This window comes from Ranitomeya imitator, chromosome 3, assembly GCF_032444005.1.
Source record: "Ranitomeya imitator isolate aRanImi1 chromosome 3, aRanImi1.pri, whole genome shotgun sequence".
Lineage (NCBI taxonomy): Eukaryota > Metazoa > Chordata > Amphibia > Anura > Dendrobatidae > Ranitomeya > Ranitomeya imitator.
The window spans coordinates 720019301-720035790 of record NC_091284.1 but is presented as its reverse complement, the minus strand read 5'-3'; the positions used below and the strand labels follow the sequence as shown (position 1 = coordinate 720035790).

At 44.4% G+C, this 16490-nt stretch overlaps 1 protein-coding gene across 2 annotated transcripts; it reads right to left on the bottom strand.

The window, feature by feature from the left end:
• Positions 1-7014: 7014 nt before the first annotated feature.
• Positions 7015-15971, bottom strand: LOC138670929 (heterogeneous nuclear ribonucleoprotein A1-like). 2 transcript variants are annotated; one of them, XR_011319388.1, is made up of 12 exons: positions 15822-15971; positions 15151-15267; positions 14023-14169; positions 13731-13941; positions 13529-13621; positions 12841-12939; positions 12339-12572; positions 12079-12258; positions 11853-11919; positions 8602-8680; positions 8253-8498; positions 7015-7106 (listed from the first exon to the last, which is right to left on the bottom strand). XR_011319388.1 is itself a non-coding variant. In XM_069758720.1 (10 exons), exons 1-9 carry the CDS (start codon positions 15834-15836, stop codon positions 11858-11860), a joined length of 1158 nt encoding a protein of 385 aa, XP_069614821.1. In that variant the 5' UTR covers positions 15837-15971; the 3' UTR covers positions 11428-11732; positions 11853-11857. The 2 variants fall into 2 exon arrangements, 1 of the variants encoding a protein (XP_069614821.1); XM_069758720.1 differs by lacking the exons at positions 7015-7106; positions 8253-8498; positions 8602-8680 and adding an exon at positions 11428-11732.
• Positions 15972-16490: the final 519 nt, after the last annotated feature.

Below are 16490 nucleotides of genomic sequence, written 5' to 3'. Positions count from 1 at the left end.
GGGGTGGAGAATTACTCACTTCCACATTTAGAAAACCTACAGCCACCAATTCGCTCCTACATTGGGAAAGTCATCATCCGGTGCATTTAAAAAGGGGGATCCCAAAAGGGCAATATCTCCGGGTTCGGAGAAATTGCTCTGACAATCGTGTCTTTGAGACACAATCCCAAGAATTGAGAGAGCGTTTCCTGGCTAGAGGCTATCCTCAGGGTGTCTTGAGCAAGGCATATCACGAGGCAAAGAGTAGGGACCGCGTCGAACTGCTAAATCCTGCCCCTAAAAAACAGGATGATACCTCCGTTCGTTTCATTACCACCTATGACAATGGGGCTAGTCGAGTAAGGGACATCCTCAAGAGACATTGGTCTATCCTTCAGATGGATCCGGATGTCTCTGATCATCTGGGGGATGTCCCTACGATTACCTATAAGAAATCCAGATCGCTACAAGACAGAATTGTTCATAGCCACTTTACCAATCCTTCTAGGGATACGTGGCTCAAAAGTAATGTCACGGGGTGCTATAAGTGCGGGCACTGTACGGTATGCCAATATGTTGACAATAGCAAATCCTTTGTCAGTAATGTAACTGGCAAGGAGTATTCCATCAAGCAGTTCATTAACTGCAGCACTAAAGGGGTTATCTACAGGGCCTCTTGCACTTGCGGCATGGAGTATATAGGCAAGATGATCAGGGAATTTAAGAAGCGAATCGGGGAACATGTGGGCGATGTGTTTCATAATAGAGACACATCTGTGTCTCGACACATCAACCAGCTGCACAATGGACAAATCAAGAGCTTACGGTTTATAGCGATTGAAAAGGTTACTATGCCCGTTCGAGGAGGCAACTGGGATCAGTTGCTGCTCCAGGAGGCTAAATGGATTTTTTATTTGAATACCGTTTCACCTCATGGCCTCAATGACCAAATCAACTATGGTTGTTTCCTTTAATTCTCTGTTAGGACTTTTTTTGTTTTCTTTTATTGATAGCTTAGGTGTTAGTGGACATGTATTATGTGCCCTTCCAAAATCCTTTTTGTTGCCCCCCCCCCTCCTTATTTATATAAGTATTGTCTGTTATCACCATCAACACCCCTCTCTTCTTTTTTCTTTTTGGGGTTATTGATGTGAGCAAGTCCGCAGTTGGGATATGTCCTTGACTACTTGGGTTCTATTTTACACGTATAGGGATATATTGCTATATTTGTAATCTTTACACAGTCATGGCACTTATGCGCTTTAACCGTAGAGTAGCGATGTTTGAACCTCTATGAGATTTAGATAATGACGTCACGGCACTTGATTAGTGCACAGTAGTGGCGTTGTAGTATCTTATAATCTCTATGATAGGGACATATTGACACAGTGGTGGCGTCTTAGTGTTGCATTGTGCAGAGGTAATGAGCATCCCAGCAAATAATCTTTTTGGGATCGAGACCCTGATGTGGCGCTTAGGCGTCATTATATATTGATGGCGCTTCTGCGCCTTTCTTTTTGTATTCCAGCATCAGCTATTCCCATTTATATCTATTACGCCTGTTCGGCGATTGTGTAAAATAAGGGAGGTCTCTTTGATCCGGTAGCGCTGCGGCGTTCTAACAAATATCATTTCCGGTTTATTCTCGGCGCATCGTAGCGCTTGTTAGCGTCCTTGTATCCTGGCAACTGAAACTTCCGTTGTCACCGGAAGTTTCTCCCTCGTGTCTCTTCATCGGACCCATGGCGTCTAGATTCCGGACTATTACCTCACAGGTACTATTGAATACAGTGCTCTGCGGCCTTTATTGTATCTGGGTCTTTTTTCTGATCACCGGTTTAGCTACATATCGCTTTATCAAGTATTTGCTCACTCTTATTTTGATCACATGTTCTGTTTAGCGTGTGATTGGTTAATCATGCCTTCCAGCAGATTATTTAAGTGGACCTAATAACTTCCCCCCACTCTCCTCAGTGTAACATGGAGGGTGGCAAGTCCTTTTGTCCTTCTTTATAGCACTTGTGCACTTTAGCTCCCAGGCAGGCAAGTCCCCTGATGATTCGGCCTGCGAAGAAACGCATTGGGACATTCTAATAGGGAGAGTGCAGGGCATGATATTGTTCAGGGGTAGTTGTGGACTGCCCTTGTAAGGGCGGGAGCTCGGGAATTTAGGTTTACGGATAGCCCCTTAGGGATTGACAGGGTATTGTCTCCTTACATCGCTGACTTAGCATTATATGGGGCAAATATCTGTATGGGGCCATGTGCAGCATTATATGGGGCAAATATCTGTATGGGGCCATGTGCAGCATTATATGGGGCAAATATCTCTATGGAGCATCTTATGAGGCCATAATCAGCATTTGTGCATTATATCTTTCATTCACCCCCTACATCCGATCACTGGCTCGCTGTTCTTACCTGCATCTCAAAAACATTTCTAGAATTCGCCCTTTTCTTACTTTCGACTCTGCAAAAACTCTGACTGTTTCACTTATTCATTCTCGTCTGGACTATTGTAACTCTCTACTAATCGGCCTCCCTCTTGCAAAACTCTCCCCGCTCCAATCTGTCCTGAATGCTGCAGCCAGGATCATATTCCTCACCAACCGTTACACCGATGCCTCTACCCTGTGCCAGTCATTACACTGGCTACCCATCCACTCCAGAATCTAGTACAAAACTACTACCCTCATCCACAAAGCACTCCATGGCTCAGCACCACCCTACATCTCCTCCCTGGTATCAGTCTACCACCCTACCCGTGCCCTCCGCTCCGCTAATGACCTCAGGTTAGCATCCTCAATAATCAGAACCTCCCACTCCCGTCTCCAAGACTTTACACGTGCTGCGCTGATTCTTTGGAATGCACTACCTAGGTTAATACGATTAATCCCCAATCCCCACAGTTTTAAGCGTGCCCTAAAAACTCATTTGTTCAGACTGGCCTACCGCCTCAATGCATTAACCTAACGATCCCTGTGTGGCCTATTTATAATAATAATAATAATAAAAAAAGGTTCCTCGCATCATGTTCTCATACACTTTATGCAGTATTAGCCCTCTGTGTCTGTACTGCTACATACTTAGGCAGTTCACTGGTTCATGCAGCTTTACATGAACACCTGAGCCTTACACTATAGCTGGTCCGAATAACTAAAGCAATTGTTACCATCCACCTCTCGTGTCTCCCCTTTTCCCCATAGTTTGTAAGCTTGCGAGCAGGGCCCTCACTCCTCCTGGTATCTGTTTTGAACTGTATTTCTGTTATGCTGTAATGTCTATTGTCTGTACAAGTCCCCTCTATAATTTGTAAAGCGCTGCGGAATATGTTGGCGCTATATAAATAAAATTATTATTATTATTATATTATTATTATATGGGGCAAATGTCTGTATGGAGCATCTTATGGGGCCATAATCCGCATTTGTGCAGCATTATATGGGGCAAATGTCTGTATGGAGAATCTTATGGGGTCATAATCAACATGTATGCATTATATGGGGCATATTTTAATATGGAGCATCTTATGGAGCCCATCATACACTGTATGGAGCATTATATGGGGCGTATTTTGTATGGAGCATCTTATGAGGCCAATCATGAACAGTATGGAGCATTATATGGGGCTCCTGATTCAATATGGATATTCAAAAACACAAACTACTGATGTCTCAATTAATTTTACTTTTATTGGTATCTATTTTTATTTTTGAAATTTACCAGTAGCTGCTGCATTTTACACCCTAGGCTTATACTTGAGTCATTACGTATGCCCAGTTTTTTTGTGGCAAAATTAGGGGGGGGTCGGTTTATACTCGAATATATATATTATATATACTAGTGTATGTTACATGACATCTCTGAAAGGTGAACCTATTCATCAGCTATAAATCCTGATGAGCAGTGTCATGGTGACTCCCTGACCCCTCCAGAGCTGCTGTGCCCCATCTGCCCCCTGACATGACAGCGCAGCTTAATTCTGACGTTTATCAGAGCAGTTTGAAGAGTAAGGGTATGTGCACACATTGCAGATTCTCTGCGGATCCGCAGAGTTTTTTTGAGGTGCAGAAACGCTGCAGATCCGCAATTGATTTACAGTACAATGTAAATCAATTGGAAAAAAAAAATGCTGTGCACACTTTGCGGAAAATCCGCAGCGGAAACGCTGCGGTTTAAAAGAAGTAGCATGTCACCTTTTTTGTGAATCTGCAGCGTTTTTGTACCCATTTCATTATAGAAAACCGCAGGGATTAAAAAAACGCAGCAAATCTGCAAGAAAACTGCTGCAAAAATGCCCAAAAAACGCTGCGGAACCGCACAAAAAACGCAACAAATCCGCAGGTGTGTTTTCTGCCAGGAGAGGCAGAATCCGCACCAGAAATTTCTAAGCCTAATCCGCAACGTGTGCACATAGCCTAAATGACACCTGTGGGAATCTTGAGAGGCTGATGTATCCTGTCAGGGGGCAGATTGGGCTCAGCAGTCTTAGGGGTATGTAGGAAAAGAGGTGCAGAATTCTCTGCACAAAATCCGCATCTCCTGGCAGAATCCGCAGCCGAGGATTTGCCGGGGTTTTTATGCGGATTTTCAGAGGTTTTCGCCACTGCAGAATTTTAACATGGAGGGGTGCAGAAACGCTGCAGATCCGCATAAAAGAAGTGACATGCACTTCTTTGAAATCCGCAGCAATTCCGCACTGATTTTTCTGCACCATCTGCAGTTTTTTTTCTCCCATAGAATAACATTATACTGTACATCCCAGTGCGGGTCTGCAGCGCTTCTGCGCGGAAAAATCCACTGCAGATCCGCAGCAAATACGCATCGTGTGCACATAACCTAATGTTTCTCTGCAGGAGGTGAGTGGGTTGCAGCACTCTGCTCTTATGATCTATAGCTGACTCAGACAGGGGTCAGAACATAGCAGCATCCTGCTGTGCCGATAGAATGGCTGATGCAGTCAGTGAGCACACCAGCTAACTCACTGATGATGCGTTTACTGCAGGGACTAAAGTCAGGACATCATCCATACACTTCAGCAGCACAGGCTCAGACAGACTCACCAGGCTGATGCTGCGCGCTCCTGCAGCTCAGCGACTCACTCATACCTCACAACTTTTGAAGGTAAAGAGGGACAAAGTTTGCGTCGCGCCCAACGGCAAATGTTAGGCCACGCCTGACCACACCCATTTCACAACTAGTCACACCCATATGCACACCCATTTAGCACTGCTGATCAGTTTCATAAACAATAATTATAAACAAAAAACCATGGCCACAGTGCTCCATACTGTATAATGGCCACACATGATGCTCCATACTGTATAATGGCCACACAGTGCTCCATACTGTATAATGGGCTCACATGATGCTTTGTACAGTATAATGGCGCTACATGATGCTGGATAACGGCCCCACATGTCTCAAAATTGGGACTGTCCCGCTGGATCCGGGAAGGTTCAGAGTTATGAAGATGAGACTCCTCTCCGTAAACCTCATACACACACGGCTCTGCTACATCCACACTGTAAACCCCTCCTGACCCCACACATACTTACCCTCATCCAGCACCATGACAACCAGCACAGCAGAGCCCTTCATGCATGGAGGCCCCTGATCATGTGACCCGACTCTTCCCCTCCAGTGACCACCACAGGTCCTGAGTTGTACAAAGAAAAGATGCAGAGGAAGTTTTCCAGACATCCCTTAGCAAGCAGTCAATGAATAATGGTACCGGGACGGTTGGGAGGTCTGCTCACTAACTGACTGGGGAGAAAACTGCACTGAGCCCGTGTTCAGCAGAGATTGATGGTGGAATCCTACCCTCCTGTGGCTTAGCACTGGCTGCATTTCCCAGCTGTCACAATGACGCTCCTCCTACTGCTCCCTCTCTATTAATGAGGGCCTGGACCTTAGCGTTGACTGGGAAGGTTTGTTTTTTTTCTTCTACTCCAAACATGATTTATATCGATTAAGATTATTGTACTTGTTTTTTATTATGTATATCCCTTCTCACCTGTAAAGCGCTATAATAAATAATAATCTTTCTTATGACGCACCTTCCTGACATCACTTGGGCATGCCTAAAGGAGCCGCCATTTTGTCCGTGATGCCAGAAGATGCCCCAGCCGCTTTATCACACCGAGACCAGCGGGGAGCCGGCCCGGGAAACAGGAGGGGAAGGGCGGCATGGAGGTCCGAGCCAGGTTAGAGCCGACTGTGCCGCCCGCTCCTACACCGAGCCCCCATGGATGGGGCTGCCAACACAGGTACAAGACTTGTTCTTCCGAAGCCAGGATGGTCCTGGGACTTTTCCCTTCACCCATTACAGGTTACTGTCCATTTCAGTACAGGAATCCCATCAAGCACAGGAACCCATTTGAAGCGGGGAAAGGTAACGCCCTTTTATTTCAGTAGCTTCCTGTCCTGGCTGTCTGGATCCCTCTTTCAGGTGCACTGTCATGGGTGAAGGCAAAATATAGTTTTTCTTCAACTTAAGCTTATGTAGACTGAAAACAAAGCATGTTTTACCAAGCATATATTAGAAGGCATTTTTGCAGAAATTCTATAATAAAATCATGAAATATTTAAAATTGTTTGTGCAACGCAAAGTTACAGCAATTTTGTGACTTTAATGCCTTTCTGAACCTGCTCTAACAACTTTTAGTAAAGCGATCAGAGGTGGGGTACAACAGTGTGTGAGTGCACCCAACCAATTTATAATTTATACTACGAGTACGTTACACATGGAGGACATGCCTGGAGCAACATTTCTAGCAGTAGCACATATCCAGTGAAAGATTTTAAGTACCTGCCTCTTAGGGAATTAGGCACATATCACTGCAGTGCCCACAGTTCCATCACGACTGATACAAAACACCAGTCTTAATGACTTGAGGTCATAGTTAAATTACTCAATATTTCTTCCAGTCAGAAATCTTTAGGCACTTTTCGGAAGCAAACCACTTGTATGCAGAACATTGCTAACTATTAAAAAAAAAAATGTTACAATGACTAAAAATAAAGACAAATGCATTATATTCAAAAACAGTTTTATTAAAAACAAAATAAAAAATATGAAACTTTTACATAATATACAACATGTATTCCTGGGGAGTTCACATCACCTGCAGAGAAAGTTTTAAAACATTTAGTCTTCACATATTACAAAGACAGTTCCTTGTGAGAAGGGAGGAAAACTAGTGCACACAAACACAGAAGATATAAGTCTATGTCAAGGTCACTTAGACTAGGTAAAGTGATGGTATTCCAAACTTAATTCTGAATTGCTAGTGACAATGATGCTGTAACATCTGTAGGACCAGCCATAAACATGCAGGAATCTGACCTCCATATACAGCTGTGACTTTCCACATCATCCCCTTTAATTTATAGGCGATAATTGCCACGTGTTCCTCCATGTCTATAGGCAATTGATGGATCATCACAACAACAAGGTGTTGAATACTGCAGCAGGGTTGACAGTAGCCACAATGCAAATATAGCAAAGTGGCGCCCCAATCTGACAATCGGCAGGAGTCCTAGTACTGCACACACCAGTCTGATGCAAGCAGTAAGGCCGGCGTCACACTGGCGTATTACATCCGATGCAAGATCATCAGATGCGATATGCTAATGACACTCGGCTCCTGCTCGCAGCAGCTGAGTGTCATGCGTCTGTGCTCAGATTCTCTCGCACAGGGAGGATCGGAGCACAGCTGCGGAGAAATTAATTTCTCCATCTCCTCCATTGCTGGGGTCCGCTTATAACGCACAGCACTCCGATGATATCCTATTGGTGTGCGCTGTCTCACTCGCCCCCATAGGCTTATATGGGTGCGAGTGAGCCGAGAGTTTTCCTCGGTCCGAGACAATCGCAGCATGCTGCGATTGTCTCGGACCGAGTAAAACGGCCGACAGTCAGCTGGTGGGAGCGGCCCCCATAGCTTAAAATTGGTCAGAGTGGGATGCAATTTATCGCATTGCACTCGGCCGTTTAAACGCCGGCCTAAGAGTATAAACGGTTATTTTGGGGTAAATTCATGCCTGTTTATGTCCGTAACAGTTCAGACTGACCGCTGGGTCGCCAAACTTGAGTACCTCTCAATCCTATATCAGGCAATTAGCTCAGGTATTCCGATGCAGTTTCACGTGCGTGTGAAAGTGTAACTTATACATTCAATTATGTTATCAGGAATATTACAGGTTGCTCACTACTGTACAACCGCTGCCTAAAGATGACCTGTCAGAGGTGAAGTGGGTGCCATGCTTACCTGGTATTGTAGAAGTTAAAAAAAAAAAAAAAAAAAAACACATCATAGTCTCCTCCCACAGTGGCACCTTCAGTGAGGTCAGCAATATTATTGCTAGCAGGTAATGAAACATTGTTGTGTCATGTGAGGACTACAGTCGTTGGGTGGCTTTCACCTTTATCATCAGAGTGAACATTGGCTCTGATGGAACATTGATGGCTGCAGTGATGTGTCGCACCAGGAATAGTAGCGCCGACATTACTGGAACTGCGGAAAGAGAGTATAGATAGCTTCACTTTCCACAACGCCCTGCCATAACTAAGCAATGGCTGGAGAGGTGAAGAACACATTTTAAGCACTACCATCTCACCATATGTTCTGTAGTCCATGAAAACTCTGGCTCAGCGGTCGGATCAGGTACACACCACGTTCAGGGGTTGAATCGTCACCTGCGAGAGTTCATACAATTAAATCTCAGGCAAAAATGTACATTTCAGGTATTCTCCTATGACATACTGCTTTGTATAAGCTATAGCAAAGATTTGCAGGTGTAATATCTAACAAGAACACTGCCTAAACCTAAAATTGTTCAAGTGGAAAAAGACCCTGAAGTGCTCCCACTGACTGTCAATCGGGCAACCAAACTACAGCCATTATGGTGTCCAATCTGGGCCACCAGTATATTGTCAAATTAGGGTTCATACATGAAATTCTCCCAAAATGACTACCTTTTTAGGGTGCCAAGATATATAGGAAAGGCCAAAACCTTATGTCCACCATACCCAAATTCTCTCAATTGGAAGTGTCCCATTACTCAAATCCAATACACCCCTTTGTGGACTTCTAGCAGGACACATTTATCAGTCACACAACTTCATCTGTCTTGTACTTTCTGCAAACATTCACTATTTGTGAAACTAGTAGACCAGATAGTAAGGTGACAGCAGCCATATGCAGGGCGCTTGTACTCAGATTTGCAAAGAGTATGCAAATATATTATCAGTTATCCAAGAGCAAAATTAAAGATTCCTTTTCGGCACACTGCAGTTTATTTTACTAAAGTAAATGGGCATTAAGAACCACTATGAACAATGCTTTTATAGCATACTAATTTAACTACAGAAAAAAAAAAAAAAAATGAACATGCACCACAAGTGCATAAGTTATTTAAAGGAAACTCATAAAACGCTATTAACCAGCAGATGTGGCAGCAATATGCAAGTTAACAGCGTTCTAAAGCCATGCAGCTGTTGCACTGGAATCTTGGCTATAGGAAGCCTCTGGCTTTCAGTCAGTTTGTGGTGGCTGTAACCACACCCCGGCAGACTGACAGCCGACTCAGTAGTACACCAGTACAGAGGATCTGTCTATGGTGGGGCGTGGTGTTAGCCAGCCGCTCACTATGTACCGAGTGATGAACAGAGCCACACCTCTGACTGAAAGTTTTGAGGCTGCCACGAGGAATAAAAGTTAATTTTGCACTGGTAGTCAGGCTTCCAGTGCAGCAGTCGTACTGCTTCAGAACGCCATCAACCTGCAGATTTACTCCATTTCTACAGGCAAGCATTTGTTATTTTTTACACGACCAGTTCCATTTGAAATTAAGAGCCGCCTTCCATCCTTGCCTTGAAGGAACTTGTCACACTGAATTTCAGGGCTTGATAAAAACCATCAAATTAACTTTTAAGTGGGCGATTTTGCACTGTAGTTTACCTCCTAGTCCTCCAAGAGACAAATGTAATTTTCCATCAACAAATGTAAGGCTATGTGCACACGTTCAGGATTTCTCGCAGAAAATTCCTGAGAAAAAAAAAACAGACATTTTCTGCAAGAAATCGGCATGCGTTTTTGCCACGGTTTTTTCCGGACACTTCCCAATGCATTTTGTAGTGGGAAATCCGAAAAAAAAAAAATCTGCAAAATTAATGAACATGCTGTTTTTTTTTTATGCGGGGAAAAAAAATAAAAAATAAAACACACAACATGTGCACACAGCCCAAGACTGACTTTGGGAGATTTATAGTCAGACCAGCACCATTCAACATACTACAACACTACATGAATGGCAGAGAATGGAGGAGACAAACTTTTACTATTGTTTGTTTTAATTAATTTTTTTTTGGCAGCCGCCAGAGATGGGACAGAGTACTATTGGTGGCAACTGCTCCGTGTATTGATGATTATACACTATTAGCACGCGGTTCATATAGCTTTGCAGGAAAAGTCTTAGGACATGTAATTTTCAGTTCATTACGAGTTTAGGAGTTCAGTCAAATCAGTTATTGATAAGACTTTGATAAGACTAAATAGTCAGAGCAGCAAGGTTGTCCCACAGGATCCCCCAAAAGCCAGAACGAGCACCAAGTTCAACAGAATCTGATCAGCTCTTCAAATTTGGCTAAGGAGCCCAAGTCAGGTTCCTTTTAACATAGGACAAAATTGACATTTGATTCAACCATTAGTTACCGCTGCAATCAATGCTTTTGAACATTTCCTTGCTACAAAGACAACTCACTATGCAAAATACCCTATATAGCTGATGTTACAGAAATACATCATAAGAAAATTCTGTTCTTACCTAAAAGCAAGGTAACAAACTGTCCCTTCTGGCTGGTACTGCATACTAGGCTTAACATGAAGGATCTGTACTCTGGTCTGCCTCCTTCCGATGTGCTGCGGAATCCCCTTTATCTTGCTAGTTGTAAAACCATGTGATCTTATCTTACTGGATCTCAGCTATGCTTAGAAGTAGCAGCACTGGTCTGAGCTGGAGACCATACATCTGTCTTGCTATCAGTCACTGGACCCATTAGCATCTTCATCTTCCATTGCCATGCTAGCTCACCTGGTATACGATACAACAGGTCTAGCTTCCTTTGTCTGCTGGTCTTTCAACATATTAAGGTACATGCACTGTTCAGAAGAGCTCAATCCCGATGGTGACCTGTCAAAAGCCTCAATCAGCTTTACATACTAGCCTCAAAGCTAACAAGGCTATTATAGGACTAATTTCAGTCTTGAGGCACTTGGTCACCTGAACAAAGAGGTACAGGGATGGTTTCTGCAGTACTTTTTTATTCTCTAGTACTCATCTGGAGTTATGTTAGTCTAGAAGTAGACATATTAAGGATACTTTGTCAATCCCAACAATCTGCATAAACCTTAACCCCCCCCCACAAAAAAAAAACCTACAGAATTCTTAAAAAAGGACACATTTATTAAAGTCATAATGCAGGGTACAGTTTGTGAACAGAAAAAAAAATTTAAAATTATATATAAAAGTCCTATACAATAAAACCCACTCCTAGGAATGCTCGACACAAAAACTCAAAAGTCTTCATAATTAAATCATGAACCAGTCCTGTGTTTTCCTCACACGTAATTCTGATTTGCTAACATTTCTTCATGTAGCAGCTATGCCCTGCCACAACTGTGCTGATTTCAACTTGTGTAGTTAACCTGTCGCTTGCCTGGCTCTCCTCTCTTGCTAAGCATTGTTTCCTGTTGAACAATATGGGACAAGTATGTTAATCTGCACATACTTTGACAACTGAAATGTAATGGCAGTTTTCTATTCTGTGTGTAGTAAGAACAAGTTGAGAAATTGACTTCTGAACATACCTCCATTAGAATCGTCGGCCGCTACCACCGTAGTTGCCACTTCCACCACTGCCGCCTCCATAGCCACCTAAGAAAAGATGGGGAAAAAAAAAATAAAATAATTCCAAAATATCATTGCCATTAAGAAATAGAATGAAAGGGAAATGCAGAAGTTAATCAGGAATTATACCTCCTCTACATCACAGATGAGAACAAAAACACTCCTATATAAATATCCATTACTCACCACTGCCGCCACCACCGCCGCCACCATAAGGTCCAGAATTCCTTCCACTGAAGTTGCCGCCGCCGCCTCCTCCTCCTCCTTTCATGGGTCCAAAATTGGAAGAGGACTGGTTATTGTAGCTGCCAAAGTCATTGTAACCACCACTGCCGCCACCTCCTCCACTGTTGCCACCAAAGTTACCTAAAAATAAATAATGAAAATAAGCACAAGTCACAGAAAGAGACACTTGTAACCACTTATTTCAGCAAACTCCTCCTTACCACTGCCTCCACCAAATCCACCACCGCCGCTTCCTCCTCCATTGTTGTAACCATCATAGCCACCGCTATTTCCTCCATATCCACCACCTTGGCCGCCTCCATAGCCTTGGTTTCCACCATATCCACGATTGCCACCTCCATAAGGTGGGCTGTTGCCATAACCACCATCATTATTATTAAATCCATTATTGTAGCCATCGCCTCCATATCCACCGCGTCCACCTCCAAAACCACCTAGAGACAAACGTACTTTTAAATCTCTGAACAGAATTACACACATTCCCACAGGATCTCCCTCTCCTACAGTTTTCATTGCAGAACGTTGTGAATCAGATGTACTTTTGCAATGCGTGGAACTGGGAAGGTCCCACAAGTTCTCTCTGCAGCATGTGAAGGTTAAGTAAAATCTGCTGAATTTATTTGCTTTAGGATGGAAGGTGTGGGAACAAAAATGTGTTTGTTTTTTTGACAAATTAACCATCAGCACACTCAAGGCACTTACCACCACCTCTGCCGCCAAAGTTTCCTCCACGTCCTCCATAATTATCGTTCCCACCAAAGTTTCCACCACGTCCACCAAAGTTTCCACCACTGCCACGTCCTAATTAAACATAGTAGATTAACAATGTTGTCACAGATACAGCCGAAATGCTTGAGATTCCTGGTAGGCCTGGTTGGCGCACTTCGACAAAACTACAGATGTGAATGTGACTGACTACAGCATTAATTGATTTCTAAAGATTCAAATGACCCGTAGCAAAATACCTATAACAGCATGGACTGCTCTTTCCATGGCTAGTATGTGCAAAACAATGTGCCACATTGACAGGATGCCAGGACAGAAAAACCCTTTAAGAGGCATTTTGGCCAGGAACTTAGGTAACAAGTGATAGATCAGCATGGAAAGGGCATTCAATAGGTTGGTTTGCTGTCCTATCTCAACCAATTGGCATTCCTGCAAGAAGTTATCAGTTAAAAAAAAAAAAAAAAAGATTCCTACACTTGTCCTAAAACTCTTAGCTGTATGGAGCCACCGTCCCAAACGTCAGCTGTTACTACAAAAGCCAACAGTTCTAGTAAAGGCACCATATTAGATAATGCAGGGTATGGAGACAGCTACAGCAGAGGGGACAGTATTCCAGCACTCACTGCTAGTACAGCAAAGTAACCGAACCCAGCAGAAAACTCACCTCTCTGGCTGGAAGAGGCTGATGCCATTTCTTGCTTCGACAGTGCCTTCCTTACTTCACAGTTGTGATCATTGATGGTGTGATATTTCTGAACTACAAGATGTAAAATACCAGGTAAGTATGGAACAGGAAGAAAAAGAAACAAAACACAAAAAAAACAGTATAGAGTGTATGTGAGGTTATTGGGAATGGCTGCACTTACTAACAATCTTGTCAACTGAATCATGGTCTTCAAATGTGATGAAAGCAAATCCCCTTTTCTTGCCATTGGCCCGGTCAGTCATTATCTCTACCACTTCGATCTTTCCATACTTCTCAAAGTAGTCTCTTAAATGATGTTCTTCTGTGTCCTCCTTTATACCTCCAACAAAGATCTTCTTTACTGTGAGATGTGCTCCAGGCCGCTGAGAATCCTAGAAAACATGATCTTATTAGATCAAGTGCTCAGCAGAAATTACAATCTCCACCTCTAAAATACAAGATGACACAATTACCTCTCTGGAAACAGCACGTTTAGGTTCCACTACGCGACCATCCACCCGGTGAGGCCTGGCATCCATAGCTGCATCAACCTCTTCCGCCGACATGTATGTGACAAAGCCAAAGCCACGAGACCGCTTTGACATTGGATCCCTCATAACCTAAAATAAATATTTAAATTGATTTAATAAAAAAAAGGATGTCTGTGATAACACTAGAGCTATTATAGGCACCCATCCATTAGTCACAGCAAGGCCACATAGACAGCGTCAAAATCACGAGTTCAGGTAATCTTTCATAGATGTTTCTGAACCTAATGCATGCCAAAACAGGGCTTAATGGGGTCAGATGAATGGCTCAGCGTTAACATAGGCCTTCAACATCAGATGGGCACTGCCGCCTACCAGCCAATCACAGGGGCTACAGCCTTCTCTGCATTACCTCAACACCTTCAGTACCAGGAATCAGTGACCTTCAGCACTCCAGCTGTTATTCCACCCCCAGCAGCATTCCCTGACACCAACAGGCGGTGATTCCGCTGGTCGGGCATGTTGGGAGTTGTAATTGGACAACAGCTGCTGCACTGAAGGTTACTGTGCCCTGATCTAAACAGTAGCGGCTGTGCATCGCAGCAATGTGTCACTGAAGAGAAAGACAAGCTGCAGATTACAGCACAGGCAGTATGGAGACAGAATATATAGGAACAAAGTGGAGCGTTCACTGACAATTACACCAGATAATTAGAAGGTGCTCATGATTGGATGTCAGTTGCCTGTACTAAGGCTACCTATTATATAATCCATTCAATTAGGGGCACGGGTATGTACTGGACCTTAAAGGGCCATCAATTATATAATTTTTAAAAATCCAAAGTAGGGGAGTGGGTATGTCCATGACTTCAAAAAGGGGCCATCTATTGCGGTGTCACGTGAGCCCCAGGAGAGCCAGTGCCGACACTGCGGGAACAGCACCGGAGGAGAGTATAAAGTGTTACTATATTACTGGAAGGAAACACAGACTCAGAAATGGCTGTCTGAGGAGTGCAGTGGACAACCCCTTTAAGAACCATCCAAAGTGGCCATTGTGTTCTGGGCCAAGCATGTGAGCGCATCTGTGGGGTCCTCTGTCCTGGCGCCACTCACCACACAGTCCGTTAGGGATCCCCATTGTTCAAAGTGATTGCGGAGACTGTCGTCTGTGGTCTCGAAGCTCAGGCCTCCGATGAAGAGCTTGCGGAGCTGCTCGGGCTCCTTAGGAGACTGAAATAAAGAGAAGACGGTTATAAGCACAATCTCAGAGAGGCGACCTTATATACAGAACATTGCAGACAGCAACCAATCAAAACACTGGACACAGAATAAGGCGACACGGCAACCAGTCAGAACGAGCCTTTTTTTAATTACTCCCAGCCTGATTGGCTGTAACGAGCCTTGCGGCCACTCACTGGTAGACCAGAGGTAGTATTCAGTGGCCGGTACAGTGGGGCGTAGAGAGCGCGGCAAGCGGGGACTAGGCCGCAGCGCACGTGGAGTAGACGACTAGGCCGCACAAGATGGCGGCGGACAAAGACGGCCCACACGCCTGCTGACTCACCGTCACCGACGCCTCACTCCGCGCCCAGGCCGATGAACGCGCAGCATAGAAACTGCAGCACACGCAGCTATTAATAATACACTGGAGCTGACAAGCAGCGTCCGCACTGGCGTCTCCCAGCAGCAGCAGATAGTGAGGGAGATAAAGCCGCTGCCGTCTACTCGTCTAGCCAGCCATCGAATGCCAACCCCGGAACACCCGCCGCTCCCGGTAACCTCACCTCAGACTTGTGCATGGCGCCGGTGCTGTAACGCTTCCTCCCTGCAGGACCGACCGAGGAGAAAGAGAGCGGAGACCTCCTTGAATTGGGGCTAAACCCAGACAAAACCACTCACTCACACCGTCCGGACACGCCCAGAGTTCTTCCTATTGGACGTTAGCGATTTCCGCTGCTTGTGAATGGCTAAAGCATAACGCGATCCTTATCTCTGATTGGAGGACGAATGATGACACGCCCCTTTTCTGAGGGCAGCGCGTTGGTGACGCCCATTAACGATCTGTACTTTTATTGGTCCATTGTTATGTCAATCAATCTTCTAACCGTCCTGCTGAGGCTCTCGGCGAGGCCTTGTCGTCTCTGTCTAGATCATCTGCGGTACGCCTGGTGCGGCCTGTCACCAGCGCTCCTCAGTAGCACCGTTCAGTACATGGTCAATGTTTTACCTCAGTATGTGTAAGCCAAACCAGGAGTGAAACAATCAGGAAAAGTATAATAGAAACATATGCACCACTTCTGTATTAATCACCCACTGCTGGTTCTGGTGTACAAATGCTGAGGTAAAATACTGACCAAATACTGAACGTGTGACCGTGGCCTTAGTAAACCGTAGCGGGGGAGGGGCCCCTGTAGTATCACTGGTGACTGCTGCCAGTCACTGTCTCGGCTTCG

Bases quoted from the DNA above. Each gene is read 5' to 3' on its own strand.
- LOC138670929 (XM_069758720.1), bottom strand. The intron at 12,573-12,840 runs GTAAGTGCCTTG...GTTTGTCTCTAG, and splicing joins CTTTGGCGGCAGAGGTGGTG to GTGGTTTTGGAGGTGGACGC. The intron at 11,920-12,078 runs GTGAGTAATGGA...ATCTTTTCTTAG, and splicing joins CGGCGGTGGTGGCGGCAGTG to GTGGCTATGGAGGCGGCAGT.